Genomic DNA, 21,965 nt, shown 5'->3' on the forward strand with positions numbered 1-21,965 from the left:
ACCGGTTCTCACTTGCAGGTGACATTGTAAACAAGAAGTGGGTAGCATTATCTCCTTCTTTGTCTGAGCAATTGGCTGTACAAGAAGTAGGACTGAGTGGACTTGCAGGCTCTAAAATTTTACATTGTTTTATTTTTGAATGCAAGGTTTTTTGTACATAATTCTACATTTGTAAGTTCAACTTTCATGATAAAGAGATTGCACTACAGTACTTGTATGAGGTGAATTGAAAAATACTATCTCTTGTTTTTTTACAGTGCAAATACTTGTAATGAAAAATAAATATTAAGTGAGCACTATACACTTTGTATTCTGTGTTGTAATTGAAATCAGTATTTTGAAAATGTAGAAAACATCCAAAAATAATAAATGGTATTCTATTTTTGGTTAACAGTGTGATTAATCGTGATTAATTTTTTTAATCACTTGACAGCCCTTTTTAGTTAAAAGAAAAGATTACCTTTTACTTTATAACCATATTAAAGGACTAAAAGGCAGAGCAGCTTAATTCTTCTAAGTCACTTGCTTTTGGTAATTAATAATGGAGCTGGTATTTCTTTAAACAAACTTCTTAGTTCATCTGCCCTGTTAAGTTCAATTTTATCTGACACTGGCAGACAGTAGTGCCTATTGTTATTTATAGATTTATTCCTCAAATACATGTCACGTGAAGTGAACTCTATAAAACAAAGTTGGCTCCAGAAGTACAATACAGCAACTTTATAAAGAGCATGCAACACATTAGGTGACTTGGGATGGCATCAGTGAACGGCATTAGTGCAAATATGCTGGTTTTCATTAAAAATCTTTAACATGTTCTTTTTACATAGGAATTTTACTGGCTGTGGAATTGGTTTGTACAGAAAGTATACAGAAAAAATACACAGATACTTCTGCAGCGAGTCTCATTAGTCAGTTATTCCCAGAGGACTTTTCATCCAAGGTTTCTTGTTGTTTTAATTGGACCAGCAGTAAGGTTGTTACAAAGTGTTTGATTTGTTCAGTACGAATATTATCTAGACCAGCAGCTTTGCCATTCTTCAGGGTGTTACTCTGGAGTTTAATTTGGTCATTTTGCATTGTGCCTCAAAATTGTAAGTTTCCTGCTCTTCTTACTACTCAAGCCAGATCTTGGATTATCTGTTTGGTGCCCTGCTATTTTCTAGGAGTTAGTGTACAACCTGGTCTGCAAGAACATTGTAGTGTTGCTCTGCCTTTCTTGGGTCATTGTTAAGCTTCCAGATGGTAATCCATGCTTTCTTGCTGCTATGGGTCGTATCCGTATTCTCAATAAGATTCTGCCATGACTTCCGTTTTTCCTCCATTACTGCAGAGACCAGTTCTTCACAATTGTAGTCCGTGCACATTTTGGCTACCAGGTTGTGTTTGGCACACCAGAGTCCTTTGACATTTGCTGATATTATTGTCAGTGCTGGCCTTGATGAGGACCATTTTGAATGACACTGACGACTGCTTTGATGTTCAGGTACAGTCAGTCGGTTATGTTGATGATTGAGTTGGTCTGCACGCATAGAAATTCTTTGGTTATATTGTAGTCACAGGTGTTCAGCAGGATTTACAGATTTAGAGAATCTAGCCACCAGACTAGCTGACATTTGGACTGACCAAATCAAACACTTCAGACTAGCAACAAAGACCTGGTTGCTTAAGTTGTTTAACATGTGCTCAGCCACATACAAAGCAATGAGCATGTGTTGTGACACTCCTGAAGCTACAGAAGGATGCAATGGAGCTGGTATTTTTGAAGAAATTCAGGCCTATATCACCATCACCTCTGCAAACTGTACAAGCATCACATCTTAAATCATCTACCACCAGTTGCTGAAAACCACTTAATCCCAAAGTAAGGTGGATTCTACCCAGGAAAATCATGCACCGGAAAAGTGCTAAACATCAGTCAATACATCAAAGATGGCCTTGAAAAGGATATGGTAACAGGCACTGTGTTTGTTGTCCTATCAGCAGGATATGACATAATGAATTACTGAAGGCTCCTCTCTAAAAAATACAACATGCTGAAAGATCACCACTTTGTATAACTGATACAATCTCTATTAGAGCACTGATGTTCTTACATTGAACTACACAGGAAGCAGGGTTTATGGCAGCAAAAGAAAATGGCCTACCACAAGCAAGAATACTCTTGCCAGTACTCTTCAACATCTACACGAATGATCAACTATTCCAGCTCAACACAAGAAGTTTTATCTATGCTGACGATCTATATGTTGCTGCCGCAGCCAAAGATCTCACCCGGATATAAGCTACATTAATATCGGCACCATCTGGGCACTCAGCCTATTACACTAGGAACCAGTTGCATGCCAACACAGCCAAAACACAAGCGAGTCTCTTCCATCCTCAGCATCTGAGGCCAATATACAGCTCAACATCTGGAACGGAGTATCGCTTGCTCAACACTGAAATCCTGTCTACTTTGGAGTGACGCTATACGGCACTCTCTCATAGATTCATAGATACTAAGGTCAGAAGGGACCACTCTGATCATCTAGTCCGACCTCCTGCACAGCGCAGGCCACAGAATGTCACCCACCCACTCCTATGAAAAACCTCACCCATGTCTGAGCTATTGAAGTCCTCAAATCATGGTTCTCCTTCAAGGCACACATGAAGGAGACAAAAGGCAAAGTTAGTGCCTGGAAAAACATACTCAGGAAGCTTGCAAATTCAAAATGGGGAACCAACCCAGCAACACTAACAGCCACTGCACTTGCACTTTGCTATTTGACAGCTGAATATGCACGTTCAATGGGGCAAAGGTCAGCTCACACAAATAACCTGGACCATGTGCTGAATTAACAGCTACAGCTACATCATATGATGCCTAAAACAGTGAGCAGCCTTTTTGTGCTTGCTGGAACTGCTTCTGTGGCTATTAGGAGAGCAGACATGTGCTTCATGGTAACAGCAGTTAGTTGCCTGAAATCTTGGAAAAGCTTCCTAACTGCAACAGAATCACTTAAAAAAAATCACTGACAGCTAAACAAGTGGAAATGTAGCTCAAATGGCTCAACGTACTCAATCAGGATGTCAAATGCCCATTGACATTGCCAAACACTTTCCTGCAGGTGCAGAAAAAGATTGGTTAACCTGGAGATGTTTAAGTTGACTCATATCAAGAGCTGGCAGGTCAAAAGTCAATATGCAGAAGTGGAGCTATTCCAACTACCTAGACACACGACTGAGGTGAACTGCAAACCACAGAACATCTGTTGGTCTTCTGGCTCCTGGAGGAACTGTGAACCAGAAAGATCTCACCAGGACTACAGATCAGGCCATATCATGTGCCCAACACTGGAAAAATCTATGGTTGTGGTAAAGGGACACAAGATGAACCAGAATAACGGTAGAAAGAGTTTCAGGAGTTACATTAAATACAAATGTTTACATTTAGGCAAGATTAAGGTGTGATTCACAATATTAAGTGTCACAATGGCAGAGCTTTACAGGCTCATCTATTTTTAAGTGTGTACAGAAGACCTGATGAATTTTCTTTCAGTCTTTAAGGTGCCATTGGACTCCCCATGTTTTTTGTGGGTACAGATTAACACGGCTACCCCTCTGATACAGTGGATGGCGAGTATACAATTTTAGATGATCCTAACTTTTAAAAACCAATGCCAAATACCTCAAACTAAGCCAAGACACTTTTGGAAATTGCCTTTCAGTTTCAAAACTTCAGTCATTCTAGCTGTCTAAAAGTAAAGGTTTTAAAAATAAGAAAAGTGGTTTTGTCCATTTTCCTTTTATTAATTCAAAAAGCTACAGGAACCTCTCAAATTTAAAAAGAAACAAAAACCTGAGCATGGAAAATTTCAGCCTTAAAAGACAAAGGTCTAAAAGTTATAAAATATATGGAAACGGAGTTACAGTAGAAAAGTTTTTGAACCTTTAACATAGAAAGTCATGAATGACTGCTACGTTGGCTAACAATTAAGAGTACTTTTGTATGCCTCCTTCGACATCATGAAAGATGAAAAACTTACGCCTTAATCAGAAAAAGTCATCAGGATATAGACACTCAATTACTTGAACAAGTTTAAAATGATACTTGTAAACCATTTATCAAAAATTCAGATCAATTTTCACACATTTTAATTTCAGTTACAATTAGCTGTAAATCCATATGGATTTAAATTAGATACATTCATGTAGTACAATTAATCAGTTTTAAATCCAATGATTCCTTTTGACATTTTATTTATAGATCATTATAAAAACAGACCTTTAAATTACAGTTATGCTTTTTGATCAACATTTAATTTATTGTCTGCTGACAAAGTAATTGGTAAAACAGATAAATTACATAGTTTATTCAAGCAAGGGGGATTTAAATGCATGAAAACAATATAAGAGCAAGAAAAATTATGGATAATGAATGTATTCCCCACTCCATGCTGAGATAAAGCTGCCACCCTTCTCAGTCTATTCTATGTGCCCTAGCATCCAACAAAATGATTAGAAGATTCCATTAAGCCTTGGTGACAGAACAGCATATTTCACACACCCCAAATAAGAAAAGACAAATTTAACTTACTTTTAAACTGTCTCTACTGTAATAAAAAATAGAGCCATTTTAACTTGTGTTTTTTGGTGTTTATTGTTCATTTAAACAGTGATTTAAAAAAAGCATTGTCAATGTCTACCAGATTTTTGCGGGCATCACCAGCAACCACACTATGAACCAACCTCAGTCATGGTTAAGGATACAAGTCAGTCACGGATCCATGATTTTATTAGATCTCTGTGACTTCCTGAAAATTTCAATAATTCAGCCCTGCAACACTGGGGCTCCAGCTTCAGGGCTCCAGCTTCAGCCCCATGGCACTGGCTTCAATAAATCCAGGATTTGTTGTTCATTGCCCATGTCCTGTCCATGACTTAATAAAAATACCCACTCTTAGTCATGGCATAAGGTCAACAGAGTAGCACATGTTTACACTCAGGCTAAAGCTGGTCCAATATGTACACGTGCTTGTTTAGGTGCAGAACCTACAGTATAACCTTTTTAAAAATGTGTTCAGTAAGTGAACAGTTGATTCATCAAGTCGGAAGAACCTCCATTCCTATCATAAAATTTTGAAAGATACATTTGGAATCAAACATTTCAGTTTCCCTGTACTTACCTTGTGTCAAATCATGTCAAAAATCAGTGGTGCATCTGAAAATTGAGGATAATTCTACTTCACTACTCTGCAGGAGTGTTGAGAGAATGAATAAAGGATTGTGAAGCACTTTGAGATGTATTGATGAAGTGCTAAATAAAAGTTAAGTATTATTACAGTAGATGCTCTTTAGTAGCAACATATTGGTGCCCTTTTGTTATGTTGCTTCTAAGTGGCTGTTGCTGTTATGGGGATTGTTGACAATTCACAGTAGGGAAAGTGTTCCCAGGGGAAATGTTGCTCCTAAGCAGTGGTTGCTCTTACAAGGTGTTGCTGCAAACAAGTGTCTACTGTATTATATTATAAGATCCTACAGATTTCATGATAGGATCATGTAGAAGTTGGGCTATGAGGGATCACGGAAAACATTTTTAAAAGCTCCTAACAAATCCTATTCACTTTCAAAGGGATTCGGGCACTTTTGAAATTTTTATCCCAAGACTAACACATTTATTTTTAAGTAAATGAATATATTTACCTTTCAAATGTGTTTAAGCATTTAGGCAGATACAAAAGCATTCCATAATATGAAAGTCCTTCAAAGTAGTAGGAAGATCTTGGTTGGGGTTTTCAAACCCACCCCCCCCCCCAAATTACTAAAGAGCACAAGTTCCACTGAAAGGCAATGGCTTATGCTCCTAAATGAGGGGCCGGCAACCTTTCAGAATTCATGTGCCAAGTCTTCATTTATTCACTTAAATTTAAGGTTTTGCGTGTCAGTAATACATTTTAATGTTTTTTTGGGAGGTCTCTTGCTACAAGTCTATATAATGATAGCTCAGTGATTTGAGCACTGGCCTGCGAAACCCAGGGTTGTGAGTTCAATCCTTGAGGGGACCATTAAGGGATCCAAGGCAAAAACTGGGGATTGGCCCTGCTTTTTTGAGCAGGGAGTTGGACTAGATGACCTTCTGAGGTCCCTTCCAACTCTGATATTCTATGATTCTATTGTTGTATGTAAAGTAAACAAGGTTTTCAAAATGTTTAAGAAGCTTCCTTTAAAATTAAATTAAAATAAAATGCTGATCTTACACCTCCGGCCAGCTCAGCCCGTTACCAGCCTGGGGTTCCGTTCACCTAGGCCAGCAGCAAGCTGAGTGGGGCCTGCGGCTGGGACCCCGGCTGGCAAGTGGCTGGCAGCCAGAACCCCAGACCGGTAGCGGGCTGAGCGGGGCCAGTGGCCAGGACACCAAACCAGCAGCAGGCTGAGCAGCTGAGCCCGCTGCCAGTCTGGGATCCTGGCCCTGCCCACATAGAGTGAGTACCTACCTTCTCCCTGGTTCTAGCCCATTCTCTTCCTCTCTCTCTGCACTGAGCTGAGGGTAGGAGTGCACTGAGCACAGGGCTGGGGGTGGAGGAGGCTGGGGTGTAGGGCCTGGCCAGGAGCTAAATGAGGGAGGGGGCTCAGGATTGGGGCAGGAGGTTTGGGTGTGGAGTGCTTACCTGGGCAGCTCCCATTTGGTGCAAGGGGTGCAGGTGGGAATGTGTGTGCAGGAGCTCCCATTTGGTGCTCAGGGTGGGAATGTGGGGCATGAGATGGGGGAGGGCTGGGTATGTGTGTGGGGGTGCAGGAGTCAGGGCAGAGGGCTGGGGGCATGTGAGGGGGGTGCAGGAATCAGGAATGGGGTCATGGGTGGGTGCAGGGTTCAGGGAAGGGGGCTGGGAGTGTGTGGGGGTGTAGGGGTCAGGGAAGAGGGCTGGGAGTGTGGGCTAGGGTCGTGGGGGTGCTCCCAACCCCCTGCCTAGAGCGGCTCATGGCAGGGGGCTGGAGGGGATATGCACCCCTTCCCCAAGGCCCAGTCCCCACCTCTTCTCAGCCTCCACCCCGGAGCAGCGAGCATGCTGCGGCTCCCTTCTCCCCATCCCTCGCAAGGGCCATCAGCTCATCGGCTGCAGGGAGGGTGAGGAGAAGGGGCAGGAACCCAGCATGCTGGGGGAAGAGTTGGAGGAGGGGGGAGCTTGCCTGCCCTGCAGCAGCAGCCGCGCACCAAGCTTCTTCACCCTGCCCCCATGGGGGGATGGAGAAGAGCGGGCCAGGGCGTGCAGGATTTTTAACAGCACACTCCTGCCTGCCAGGGTCCTGGCCCCGAACCCGCTCAGCCTGCTACCAGCCTGGGTTCGGCAGCGGGCTGAGCAGGGCCAGCGGCTGGGACCTGGCAGGCAGCAGCGTGCCATTAAAAATCGGCCCGCGTGCAGTCTTTGGCACGCATGCCATAGGTTGCCGACCCATCCTAAATCATCTAGGCATTTTTTAAAATCCCACCTTGTTTGTATATTTGGCCAAATGAAAAACACTGTCCAATTGTATATACTTTGTAATGCTTGAGATCCGCTAATATATATAATTTATTTATATAATTTATTCCATTTTTCTAGATTTACAACAAAATGCAACCGTCACCAAGTTGTGTACCTGATATGGCAACCTTTCCTCTACATGCTGCACGCTCTTTAGTCCGAACATCTGAACACCTGCCAAAAGAAACAGAAGACTTGGAATAATGTACTTTTACCTCTAAAAGCAAGCTTCTGAACAACATTAGCAGTTTCTAAAACTTCCACAATTGAATAGGTTTAAGATTAAAGTTTCACACGTGTTCAGTCCAGATGCTTTTCTTTAAAAAAGAATTTGGCTACCTTTGGATGTAGAGGCTGCTTAAGTTGTTGGGTTCTGTGTATTCTTGAAGGAAGATATTGTAAACTTCCCTAATTTCACAGAGGATTGGATCCTTAAACCATGTAAACTGGACATTAAAGGGTAAGTGAGCAGATCTGTCTTCCCTGCATTTTCCAACTCCAAGAGATTCTAGTTATATTTATTGCTTCTCCCTTTCCTTCACGCACACACGTGAAGAGACTATAATTTACTTTCTCCATTTGAGTGTATTAAAAGTTGCAGAGATAAACATTTCCTCCTCAACTAACAGACTTCTTATTTCCAAGTGCTGTGTTTTCTGGGTGATAATTAATATGCAGATTACCCAAGATTAGAAAAACTCTAATCAATACACCTTGAAATGAACCTAGAAACAAATCAGGAGCCAAAACAATCTCTGAAGCATGTGAAGTGGTCCCTGAGAGAACCACCAATAAATATGGGGACAGCCATATTCTGTACTAACTAAAGTTTTCAAGATGTCTTCAAAGGTAGTCCCATGTAAATCATAGTGGAATGGACCAATTTGGAGGTAACAAAGGAATGAACAGTAGTGAGCACCACATCCATTTGCAACCTTTCCTATCTCCTGGCCAAGTTAACAGTTTCTAGACACTACTGATATCTGGGCATCCAGAAGCAGCTAGGACACCTAGACTGAGGGCAGAAGTCACTTCCACAATTACAACCAATTGCCTTCCATAGCCCTCAGGCACCACCAGTCTTATCTGGATTGAATCTCAATCAAATGCCAGACACTGGTACAGATGATCGACTGCATTATGACCATTCAACAAAGCAGAGACAAAATCCAAGGCCTGATCTATACTACATTGGTATACTTGTATCACTCGGGTGTGAAAAATCCACGTAGTTATGCCAACCTAACCCCCTGTGTCGACAGCATTATGTTGATGGGAGAGCTTCTACCGACTCTTGCGAAGGTGGATTAACAACACTGTTGGCAGATGCTCTCCTGTTGGCACAGTAGCGTCTTCACTAAAGCACGAAAGCTGCATCGGTGCAGCTGCGCCATTGCAGCTTGTAAGCGTAGACCTGCCCCAAATGTTGTCAGAATGTTGGTGGCACTGCAACACAAAGCTAATGGTTTCAGGTGCCCTCTGCAAGGGGATGAGACAGACCTCTGTAAAGTCCCTGTCAAAGAGAGCTTTTTGGGTAGACAAGCAGCTATCCAATGCTGTTCTCTAAATCGCTGAGAAAAAAACAACAAAAACAAACCCAGCATAGACACAAATATATCCCCAAGAATCTATGCTTTGATCTGCAGCTGTATCACCACTACCAAAGTGGATTGGTTTAAATCACCTAATGGAAAGTATCAAGTTAAATAATGGATTTTAATCAACTTTTGCATTTGTACATCAGTTATTTTCTAAAGAATGCTGCATTCTCATTGGTTGATATAGCCATTATGACATATTGATTTACAAGTACATAGAGCCTTTACGCTAGATTTGGTACATCTTTTTGTCACCTAGGAGGATACACTTTAGCTATATACATTTATTTAAGCATTATATAGTTTAATATTTTCAGATTCTCATTACTTGTACATTTCAGTATGTCAGAAAATAGTGAACGATATATTGCTTATTTACTAAATAATGTTTTGCTCAAGATTTGTGTCAAGCTGCATTAAGATAGTAACTTGAATTTAATTAAACATACAAAACAGCATATAAAATGTATTTTTATTAAACAACACAATCTTAAATGTTTTGGACACAAACTTCTCTTATCAAACTAGGTTTCGCATTTACAACTAAATGATTTATTAAACAGTAGGATTAACGGTAGTCTGCGAATTTAACTGATTATTTCAGGTCAGTTGGGGAACATTTTTAAATATTTTAAAATGAAGGTGATTGAAGCTTAAGTTCCTACTCGCCTAAGTTTCTTGACAATAAGACAATCTCTTAAGTTAGACTGACCTATTGTGCCATATTTATAAAGCTTGACCTAAAAATCTAGAATTAGGGGGGGAAATAACTTTATATAGAAAAGCAGCCTTTAACTCAGTTTTTGATAGAGGCTCATGGAGTCAGCATATTTTAAGAAATTGTAATAAGTTTAGACTTTACAATCTTTTGTATTAAATTCAAATTTCATTTTAAACAGGTTTCTTAAAAAAAATTTTTTTTAAATATCAAACATCTGATTTAAATAAAAAAACTGGATTTTTTTATTTAATTTTTTAAAATCATAGATATTTATCCACCCTAACCACTACCTTGTGGTCAATGGTATCAAAAGCCTACAGATCTAAGAATCAGCATAAATATTTGGTCTTTCTGCTTTTGGTGATGGAGAAAGAAAAGATAATGCCATACAAGTCTTTAACTTATTGTGAAAAAGCAATATAACTGGTAAAAGTTTGATGATGCCATAAAATGTACTGTGGTTTTGTGCATATGCAATAATTTTAAAAAGTAGCTTTAATCATCAGGAAAGGAGTACTTGTGGCACCTTAGAAACTAACAAATTTATTAGAGCATAAGCTTTCGTGAGCTACAGCTCACTTCATCGGGGTTAATCTGGCCACAAAATAAAATTCACTAGATTTACCCCCAAAAGGCAACATTTCTAAATGCAAAATGTTAGAAGTTTGTTGCTATGGATACAGTTCATTGGGTCTAAGCACATAGTTGCTTGAAGAGTTTCTGCACTGAATTGCTACATAATACTTCATTAAATTGATAATCTGAAAGAAATGGTAGCTCTGTATCACTCTTCAATATTGCATACAAGTTCTAGTCCCTTTTGCAGAGCAACATTATACAAGTAAACTGGTCATACTTTAACTCACTCAGGAGTTATGATTCGGGCATATTTTCTACAAAGCATTTGTCTTCATGTTTGCAAAGAACTGTGTATTTTGATTACTATGATGTAGTTAACTAAAATGGCCAGCAGAGGGTACCAATTAACCACTGTGTACAGTCGATCATTAAAGTACATTTAGAAAGAGTAAAAGATTGAAAACTAGAAATAAAGCTATGCTAGTTTGGAGATATTCCCATAAGTAAGGCCCTACTTAGCTTGCAATATTGAGGATTCCACATTACTACTCTTCCATTGCAATTTTGACAGGAGGAGCCCTTCTGTGTGTGGAGCTGACAGTGGGAGCCCCAGCCACACGGGACAGAGAGCGGGAGCCCCTGCCTTTAGCCCCATATTCCCACTATCAGCCCTGGGCCTCCACTCTCAGCCCCAGGTGGCTGACAGCAGGAGCTGCTGCTCTTATCCCCAGGTGGCCAACAGCGGCAAATCGCGAAAAAGTAATAATGGATTTTTTTACTTTTCTGCAATTTTCCATGGCTTGTCCGCAACTCAGCTGCAATTTTTTCACAATCATCCCACAATTCAAGTACAGCCTTATCCATAAGATTTTCCATGCTTTGTTCCTTCACACACAACCTGATATCCCTGCACTTGTTCAACGTAAACTTCTATTGTACAAAACATGCTCATCAGGATATCCCACACTTACATCTTGAACACTAATGGATAATGCCAATAATATATTTTAGTAGAGAACAAATTACCTCAATTTACATTTTCTAAAATACCAAACCCAGTAGCTTGAAAGGAGGTTATGAAATGCACATTTAATGCTCCAGTACAATGAAAAGATCAAGTCTATTTTTTTTTTTAAGGTTTTTGTTTTGTGGTTGGGTTTTTTGAGCGGTTTTGGGGGGGGGGGGCGCGAAGTGGTGCGGCAAGCCATTACTAGATCCAATATTCTGGGTAAGCCTCCTGATACAACACTAACAATTACCTAAACAGTTTTTATTTTATTTTTTTAAATCACAACCTAGAGCTTGCCATTGAATTCTCAATCTGTATCAAAACACTCGAGATTGTTACTGACCATCCTCCTGTTCTGTACGTGACTGGCTCCTCTTTTTGTTTCTGTAGTTCTGTCTTGTAGGCAAGTATGCGAGCATTGCAAACCATCAGGTTTTTAACTGCATTCAGCACTTGGTCTTTTTGGGTGCTCACTGCAAGCAGTTTACAGATTCCCTCTCGCATGAGGATTTCAAAGTCAATCTTTTCTTGAATGCTGCATTCCTAGATATCAAGATACATACAAGACTGTCAAGAGAGCAAACGTAAAAATATAATAAAATCCAATTAATAACAGTACAGAAATCGTATTAAGTATTTTTTTTAGAAGAACTAAGTATTTACTATATCACCGAAAGCGTGTGGTACCCTAGGTCTTTAATCACTACACAGTCAGTAAGACTACGTCAGTATTTGAAATGAGTATCCTTTTTTCCTATATAAAAGAGAATACTGGAATGAACTGGTGCATACTGGATTATGCATTCAACCAGAAGATTAGGGTGAGCTCTAATTCGGGTACTGACATTGACTCATTGTATGACCAGAAAGTCACTTAACATACATGCTTCAGTCATCCTGTTTGTAAATAATGATATTTCTCTACATCATATAAATGTTGTGAGGCCTAATTAAACAATGCTTACAGAGTATAAATCTTTTAAACATTCCACTGAAAAACATTTAGTTAAGTGGAGCATCTGTGTATTAAGGGGAACACAGTACAACTAAAAGAAATGGGAAAGATTTGAAATAAAAATACATATATATTTTAGATATCCTTCTTTGGCATCTTGAAGGGAATATAATCAATAGTGATGTCCACTTTTTGGTAAATGTAGTTAAAGAATTCAGATACACCTGAATATGTAAAAAGGTAGACTGCATGCTACTGTCCTTTGTTCAAATAGGATATGAATTTAATGCTTATTAAAGTGAACTAAAAATCAGACTTCAACTAGCTTGTAATAGTTTAAAGATTAACCTACAAAGAGTGCATTCTCTCTGACAGATGAATTAATATTTATAAAGCACTTTTCTTCCAGAAGGAAACTACATATATATTATAAAATATTATCTCACTTACCACTGAAATACAGCATGAAATATATTACCTTGCCACTTTGGGAGGTGGGGAAATATTATCTGTGCATTATACTTAAGATCGTGTGGGAAGTATGGACTTTAGTTAACTTTCCATATTACCTTCCAAAAATTGAAAATCTGCAAAGGTTACTTGCACTATATCATCATCTTGGTTTGCAAATTAAAATCTGTCAACAATTCATATTAATACAGAGGAGAATTTATCTTAAAGGAAGCCAGGTCTCACAGCTAGCTCCATATTGGAGAGCAAGGAAACAGGATGGTGTGTAACACACAGCAGATTGCCATTTGCAGTTCACCTCCCATCAGCCAGTCCTCTCATTAAATGGGCTACCACTAAATAATGCCAAAGCCACAAAGAGTCCTGTGGCACCTTATAGACTAACAGACATATTGGAGCATAAGCTTTCGTGGGTGAATACCCACTTCGAGGGATGCATGTAGTGGAAATTTCCAGAGGCAGGTATAATGCCAGTGCTCCTAAGCACTAGCACTGGTCAGAAGATGGCTGTTTGTAAAAGGCAGCACTGATCAGAATCAGATCTCTTTCTTCACTCCAACTGCTACAGACCATCACAGTCCTTTTTCTTTCGGTTTCTGGTTGTATAGGCTATCAATTTGCTATCGCAGTGAAGGAGGTTGTATCATGCTTCAGGTTAGAGCAGTGATACTCAGATTGAGGCTAGCAAGCTGTAAGCAGCTCTTTAATGTGTCTCCTGCAGCTATTTGCAGTCATGATATTGAAACTCTGATTTAATTATTATCCAATCAGGATGTTTTTACTATGTTATTAACCAATTGTCTGATAAAATAATAATACTTGGTCAACCATTTTGCTGTGAGGAAAATAAAATAAATGAATATATAATAGTAAATGAAACAATCAATTGAACATTACTGTGGCTCTTTTGGGTAATGTTGATTGCTAATTTGGCTCCTGAACCACTGAGGTCTGAGTATCACTGGATTAGAGTAGTGTGTCTTGATCTCAATCGATGGTGGCGGCATAATTACTTCTGCACTATGAAGCAATGGGGCAGGTTTGTATTGAATGGGTGTGTTTGTACTAGAAGCAACTGCCTGGTGCCCTGTGGAATAAACAAACTATGTTAGCAAATAATTGAGGTTTTGTGGTACAATTAACTTGTCTTGTTTAAAAAACTGAAAACCTTAAGATGCCTGCTCCTGGCAGCAAGCAATGGATTCCCCTCAAAAAGGGTAGAATTAAAGGATGCACCAGCTGCTTCTTGCAAACCTGCAGAGATTGCGAGTTTGGAAAAATTTCCTTTTTCAGTAAGTTAGACAAGAGCCCACCTTTGATGCAGAAAAAAAAAAAAAGCAGGTTTCTCCCATTCCCTTCTCCTTACTCTATCCCCTCCATCATTCACTATCCTCCCTCCCCGATTCATTCCATATCCCACATTCATCATCATCTCCTCCTCCCACTCATGATCTCCCTGTCCTGCTCTCTCTCTCACACATGGGAGAGAAAGAGAAGTAGGAAGCCCCAGAGCCTACTGCCCTCCAGCTAGGGGGAGTAAAAATGGCAAGGAGAGAGGAGGGTGAGCCCCAGAACCCTTACTTCTGGCCAAGAACATCAGCTGAAATGGGGAAGAAGGGCCTCCTCCCAGATGTCTCCTAATTCAGGAAGCAAATATCAGTTTAGGGTAAGCTTGCTTAGCAACCACTACCATGCCCCACCTTTTTTTGCAGAGCTCTTTTGTTGCTTCTGGCCCAGCTTTTCTTCTGCTGTACAGAAGGCTCTCAATCTTCCAGCTGGCCTCCTCTCACACCTCTACACTCCAGAAGACCCACTTTCCCTATTTTTAAAGGGATCAGCAGCTCAGAGTCTCTATCTCCCACCTTACAGCTTTAAAAAAGGGAGCAGCTCCTTTCCTCTGTCTCCCATCCTGATAACGGAGCAGAGGTGCACAGACCACTATACTCCTTTTCCATCCCATTCTAAAGAGTCAGTAGCTTCCTAACCAGTCAGTCCACTTGCTCAGGCAAAATTTCTCCTTCTCTCAGAGAGTGGGTTTTCCAAGCCCTGCTGTAGAATGCCCTGAACTTGTGTCTGCTTGGGCAAGTCAGTGAAGATGGGCAGAAGGAAAGACAGAAATTGATAAGATATTTTGAGGCAAATTCTGTTGAAAAAAATCTTTGTGATAGGGTACTAAGGGCTCAGAACAGTTGTGGTAATTGCTTATGCTATGCAGTTCTTTAGCTTCATTCTAACGTTCACAAAAGACTCTTGGCCCCTCTCACAATATCTAGTTTTGAAAGCAAGTGTGCTCGTTGGAAGTGCTCCTCATGTTCAGTTGAACTTGGGATCTTCCCCATGAGCGGAATAGCCATACATTACTTACATCTATCCCCATGCTACTGTGTAAAAATTTTGCCCAAGAACTTCCTATCATTGCCAGTTTCAGTGTAACTGTAGAACAGGCAAAGTCCAAGCACTTACTGTGCTTTCAGAGTAGCCCTAGATGACAGGATGACTAAAGAGAGGCAACTAATTGATTAGAGGAGTGATTTAGTGGTTTAATTTGGGAATCACGTGGGTTCCTTGTATCAGCAAAGGATTGCTTGATCTTTTCTAAACCTCACAGAGCTTCCCTCTGAAAGTAATAGCATGCCATTGAGAGGACTGGCAGACCCTCATTTTATCAAAGACTGAGTTTACCAGTACATTAGTCTTTTTATGCCAACAGGTTTCCCCAATTGTTAATTTCACCAATTCAGTTGTATCACTGGTAGCAATAGCATGGACAGGGCTCCAGACAGTCACTGCCATTTTAAGAATGCTATTCTAAAGGATTGTCTCTTGGGGGAAATAGCCCACAATGGGTAGTCTGCAATAGCTTCCCTGTGGACACTTATTTCACACTAAGAGTGCTTGTGTGAGGTTTAGCTTAATCCACTTTACAAGTGAATTAAACTAAACTGTACACATGCATTTAATGCAGAAATATCCATGTGGGAAGCTATTACAGCATAACTACTGCACTTTAAATTCACACCCTTGCTTATTTCACAATAGCTTCTCCCTGTAGACAAGACTTAACTCTTCTCAAAGCAGGTTTTCCTTTGAAGGTTACACTTAAGATGCCACAAGTTCCCAGGGTCTTATCCCCGTTAGTGGTTTCTTAACATTCCTACTTTTGGTGCAAAATTCTAGAAAGTTTCACGGTGTTGATGGGGCCATGGAGTCTCACCAAAGCAAAAGCAGCTATGGATTATAAAATATAAATTGACTATATTTAAGAATATCCAAGTCACCCTTAGCTACAGAATTGCTATCACAACATTCTTGGAGCATTTCAGGGCTAAAGCGATAGTCTTTTTTTTCTTCATTGTGAGAAAGACTTTTAAACCTTACATTTATAATCATTCCTGGAAAAAACGCCATAGAAATCAGTTAAAATGGAGAAATTAATTTAGTAAGCTTTTAGTGGACAAAAAAAGTATTGTTTACATCATTAAATCATTTATTAACAATTCATATGTTCCACAATTTAGAAGCAAATAATTTTCAAAAATGCATGCAGTTCATTGCAATGGCTTTTCATGCACTTCAGCATATCTCTTCTACAGAATTTTGCAATAAACATGTTTACTCTAGATGATAGCACCGCAATAATTTCTTTCCGACTAGTTTTTTGCTGTGAAACTTTTGTACTGAAATGCTAAATGTTTCTATCATCACAAAATGCAACATCATGGCTCTTAAAAAGAGACATGATTACCATGTTCTGATTACCCTTTTGCTTCCTCCATGCACAGAATCTTAGTGGTCCAATAATAGTACCTTGCACCTACATAGTGTTTTTCATCTGTATCTCACAAATTACTTTAGAAGTGAATAAAAGTATGGGCCCCATTTTACAGATAGGGAAAATGAGAGAGAGTAAGTGCAAATCAAATCAAGGGCACAACTGACAATAAGAAAAGGAGTACTTGTGGCACCTTAGAGACTAACAAATTTATTAGAGCATAAGCTTTCGTGAGCTACAGCTACAGCTCACCAAAGCTTATGCTCTAATAAATTTGTTAGTCTCTAAGGTGCCACAAGTACTCCTTTTCTTTTTGCAAATACAGACTAACACGGCTGCTACTCTGACAACTGACAATAAAACCCAAGCCTCTTGATGCCAACTCCTGTGATCTAACCATTAGATCAGACTGCCACCCCATCCAAGAGAATTCTTGAAGTACATGGTATTAGAAAAATGAGATTTCTGCCTGTCTGCAACTCATAAAAGTACTGGTGTTTAGCTCCAACAGCAAATTGATCTTTACTATATTTAGATTTATGTTCAAAAATAAGGGACACCTATCCAACACTCTATACACACACCCTGCCATAATTTACAAAATTAAAATTAAAACTCCTCCCCATCTCCACATTCTCAATCCTTATCAAAAGCCACCCGCAGTGGCAACCCACATAGAATGTTTAGGGCAGATAGCTTTTCTTTCAGCATTTCTAAGCAGACATCTCTCTTCACGTTCGCTTTTCTATCATCAGTCTCTCCCAGGACCTCTAATTAATCTCAAGTATACGCCTCGGACACACAGGTAACAACAACAAGCTATATGTGCGAAAGAGAAAAAGAATTTATCAGAAAAAAGACTGGTAATCTCTAGAAATGACATTGAGAAAGTGACAAAAGCTGGCCTATATTCAAGCAAATATAATGAATATTATAGGCTTTAATAGCCTACAAATCATATATGCACATAGTTTGAAATAACTTGCTCACCAAGTACTCAGAATATTTTGATATATATATGCATATCTTCCTTCATTTCTCTCAAAACCCTCCATGTATCCTTTCATCAGCAGTCTCTGATATTTACTGTGGAGCTTCCAGAAACTGATGGAGGGAAGCCAACAAAAATTTATCCTCCTCAAGATCCACTCGACCCAAGTCCATAAGACGATCACCTGCAAACTCAATCACGTGAAGTATGGATAGCGCATGAAGCAGAAAGCGGTGTGCGCACTAAGATTCACAATAGTACATATGTACAGATCAAAAGAAGAAAGAACACACTAACACTTAAGAAAACGAAGAAAAACAGGAGCGAAGGCCCTATACAACTGAGTGTGCTGGATCATAAACAAAAGATCCAGCTATTACCAGCCAAGGTGGATGCTATACATGATGTCACTCCTAGGATGAGTCCCATACAAATATGAGCTTGGCAGGATTGCTTCACAACACTGCTGACTCCAACCTCACATTCTTCCTGGATTCTATTGGCAGTGAGATTATTTATTTAAATAAATTATGACAGCATAGTCAGAATTTTACCAGTAGCAGCTGTCCAAAAAAAATACTGCCTTAGGAGACTGAAGCAGACATACTTACAGAAATACTAATATTACAAGTGCAATTATAGTTTTTTTCTCAGCTCTGGCCTCCAGCCTGTCAATAATGAATAGTGAAGGGTAAGGGTAGGGTAAGAGTATTTGTGTAGCCAGATGTGTATATTTTTGTCATATTTTAATGAAAACGTCTATATTTAGAGAGAATCTCCTCCCCCCCCCCATCTCCTTTATTTATCAACCGATTTTGATAACATTTGAAATAGAGTCAGTTTTTCCTTTTTTTAAGAGGCCCCTCACATTGTGAAGGCCTAAACTGTAGCTTAATCCGGCCTGGGGTTATAAATTGTAACGAATGGGGGTACATTTGTCAGAATTTTGCTACCTCTATCATTCCAAGTGCTAAGAGTAAGGAAAATAGCATTTTTAAAAGCAAATAATTTAAAGGAGCAAAACTACATTTACAGTGGATTACAATAAAAGGGCAGTCCAATCCTGGCAGTGAAAAGAGCAGCTGAGACAAATCTGTAAACGGCTATGAGGCTTTATGCAGACATATAAATGAATAAGGAATTATTTTAAAACTTTAAAATAAGTAAAACAATTATAATTTTGGAAGGCGGGGGGGGGGGGGGCGTGCATGTGAAATATTTCACTGAATCAAATCTGCTTTAGCAGCTCAATGCATCATACCAGATGGGGAAGCGCTGCTCTGTCGAGGCGCTGGGAGGCACCACGCCTCTAAGAACACAGCCCTGGGACGCGGGAGCTGAGCGGCACCGGGCTGCCGGGCGCGTGGGGGGAGGGGGAGCCCCGCTGCCCCCACCCCTTATTTTTTTGCAGCCCCTGCAGAAGGCTCACCCCGGCTGGATAACTCCCCCTGGGATCCTCCCCAGCCCGGCGGGAGCTCCCCTCGGACTCTGTCTGGCAGCGCCCCTACCCCCGGCCCTGACTGAGCCGTCAACTACCCCGCCCCCCGCAGCCAGTCTGCCCCCGCACAGGCTGTAGCCCTGTAAACAGCAGAGGGCAGCCTGCAATCCCCAGGGAGGGCAGCGGCTTCAGCTGACGTTACTGAGCATGCTCAGTTCGTAAGCGGACAGTCAATTACAGCTCCGGCCCTGCCTCGCTCCCCCGCCGGGTGCTGGCCTGGGGGTGCCGGCTCGCTCCTCACACACTTGCCCGAGGGAAGTGGGCCGGCACGCGGCTCGACGGGCTCCGAGCACGGGGCAGCCTCACGGAACAACGCGCGGAGGTGGCGGGGAGCTGCTCACCGGCTCCTCCTGCTCCGGGCGGGTGACCCAGGGTCCACGGCAGCGCCGCATCTCTAGCCGCCCGCACCAGTGTTCAAAACTCCCGCTCCCAGCCTCCCGTCCGGCCCAACGGCAGCCGCGGCCCCGCCCCCCAAGGGAGAGCCCGGCCCCGGCCCCGGCCCCGCCCCCACGCACAGCTCTTCAGCGGGCCCCGCCCCCACGGCGACTTCCCATCTTAGCCCGTCCCGCGAGCCGCGCTCGGTGGTACCCGCCGCAAGCCCGAGTCTGTTGCTGTCACACGCGTCCGAACGTGCGGCATGGCTGGAACTGAGCATGCGCAGTAATATCGAGTGACGCCGCTGCCCTGGCGAGGGCTAGGGACTCGGGTGACAGTTACCCGGCCAGGGCAGGGCGAGCTGTCTCCAGGGGCTGCAAAAATGGGGGGCGGGGGGGCAACGGGGCTTCCCCCCCACCCGCCCGGTGCCGCTCAGCTCCCGCGTCCCAGGGCTGTGTTCTTAGAGGCGTGGTGCCTCCCAGTGCCTAGACACAGCAGCGCTCCCCCACCTGGGCTGAAGTATGGCGCTGCTAAAGGAAACTTGGAAGTGTCCCCCCCACCCATCTGTCACAATTTGCTACCCCTGCTGGACGGGAGAACGGTGAACGGCAGAGGCAGCAAATTGTGGGAGAGGCAACACAACAGCACACCCACCGATGTCCGTAACTGCAATTTGTGACGGTGGCAGTTTGCAAAATTACACTGGCTCCCTGAAGTTAATAAAATCTTCCCACTGTATTTTCCACCGAATGCATCCGATGAAGTGAGCTGTAGCTCACGAAAGCTTATGCTCAAATAAATTTGTTAGTCTCTAAGGTGCCACAAGTCCTCCTTTTCTTTTTACTGAAGTTAATGGGAGTTTTAACAGTCACTGCAGTGTGAGCAGGATTGGGTCCCTGGTGCATAAACTCATCAAAGCAAGGACTTTGGCTTTTATTCCTTTGGAGGAGTTACTTGCATGGTTATGGCTCATAAATAACAAGGTTTTATAAAAAGAAAAGGAGTACTTGTGGCACCTCAGAGACTAACAAATGTATTTGAGCATAGGCTTTTGTGAGCTACGGCTCACGAAAGCCTTCGCTCAAATAAATTTGTTAGTCTCTCAGGTGCCACAAGTACTCTTTTTCTTTTTGCGAATACAGACTAACACGGCTGCTACTCTGAAAGGTTTTATAAAAAACTGTGATGGAACAGTGTAAACATGATTTGGGGCTACAAGAAAAAGTTAAAGATCTTTTTGTTTCTCAATGTCGGTCTACATGTCCTAAGGTCCTTTCTGAATGTGTGCCTGGATTCTGCTAAAACAGTGTCAGAAAAATTAAAATAATACAAATTCTTGTGGGTTTTTTTTTTGTAAGTTATCTGTTCTAGGCACCTCTTGAAAAATGGTGAGTGCGGAATCCAGTGGTTGTTAAGTGTTCAGCCTCTTCTGAACGACAACAGTGAATCTGAAGCTTCACTTCAGAATGAATTTTTGTAGGTGAATTACAAATCCTTGGACACCTAGTTTTAGAATGAAATGCTAATAAAGTTATGTGAAGGGGTGGAGGTAACAGAAATTGAAAGGATGCCAATATTTTGCATCATTTATCAATTACAACAATTTATAAATGACAATAAAATTTATACCTTACTACAGTTAATATTTGTGGTGTTTGCAATAGACTTCTGCATTTTCAGACTTTTAGCGAGTATATTCATCAAGAATATAATCATGCATCATTAAAATGCATTATTTTGAATACTTGGATAATATTATTGAAACATTTATTATTTTCATAATGTCTAACCAGGAAAATCAATCAAAGTTGAATAATGACCTGTTTCAAGAGATTAATTTTTTGACACTCATTTTCTTTACGATTCGTTATTTTATTTTTTTCTAACATAGGTCAATACCAGTTCTTTCAGACTAATATTCTTTAAACAGACAACTGTTCCTGAGCTTTTAACAATAGGAGTGCCATATATAGTCAGAGTTCAAATCAAAGTAATACATCAATTTTTAACCGTATTTTTGGGGTGTCAATTTTCTTTTTAATTATGCAATATTAATGTGATGATACTTCAGTAATTGTGTTAGTTCTGCTAGTTATGTGTATTGTGAAAAATTATACATGTAGTTATTCATCACATTTAACATAATAAGAATGGAAACCATCTCTGTCTTCTGCAGTTTTGCAGAGGCGGGTTTCCTTTACCAACTCTAACCTTGCTCAAAAGCTTGTTTAGTTGGACTTCTAAGTACTACCTCTTTCTCTCATTTGTTAGACCTTGGTTTTTCCCTTTAAGCCTTTCCTTAGATAATAATTCCCATTTACTCTCATGAAACCACATTTTTTCAGAAAATATAAGTTAGCATTTGTGACACAACTGAATGCTGTTGGCTGGAGTGGGATAAATACTGTTGTTAGTAGCAAAAGGCATGGCTTTATGGAGAAGACAGAACTCTAATGGATGGGACAATATGTTAATATAAAGTACAAAAACG

At 40.9% G+C, this 21,965-nt stretch overlaps 1 protein-coding gene across 2 annotated transcripts in view; it reads right to left on the bottom strand.

Moving 5' to 3' along the window:
• Nucleotides 1-19,573, bottom strand: part of RTKN2 (rhotekin 2) — a 61,653-nt gene extending 42,080 nt beyond the window's left edge. For both annotated transcript variants that reach the window (XM_043518964.1, XM_038408156.2), the window contains exons 1-3: nucleotides 19,441-19,573; nucleotides 11,756-11,955; nucleotides 7,621-7,679 (exon numbers count right to left, since the gene is read on the bottom strand). In XM_043518964.1, the coding sequence (XP_043374899.1) occupies nucleotides 7,621-7,679; nucleotides 11,756-11,955; nucleotides 19,441-19,491 (310 nt within the window). In that variant the 5' untranslated portion in view covers nucleotides 19,492-19,573. The remainder of the gene's footprint in view (nucleotides 1-7,620; nucleotides 7,680-11,755; nucleotides 11,956-19,440) is intronic.
• Between the last annotated feature and the right edge of the window lie 2,392 nt (nucleotides 19,574-21,965).

Source organism: Dermochelys coriacea, chromosome 7, assembly GCF_009764565.3.
Source record: "Dermochelys coriacea isolate rDerCor1 chromosome 7, rDerCor1.pri.v4, whole genome shotgun sequence".
Classification (NCBI taxonomy): Eukaryota; Metazoa; Chordata; order Testudines; family Dermochelyidae; genus Dermochelys; species Dermochelys coriacea.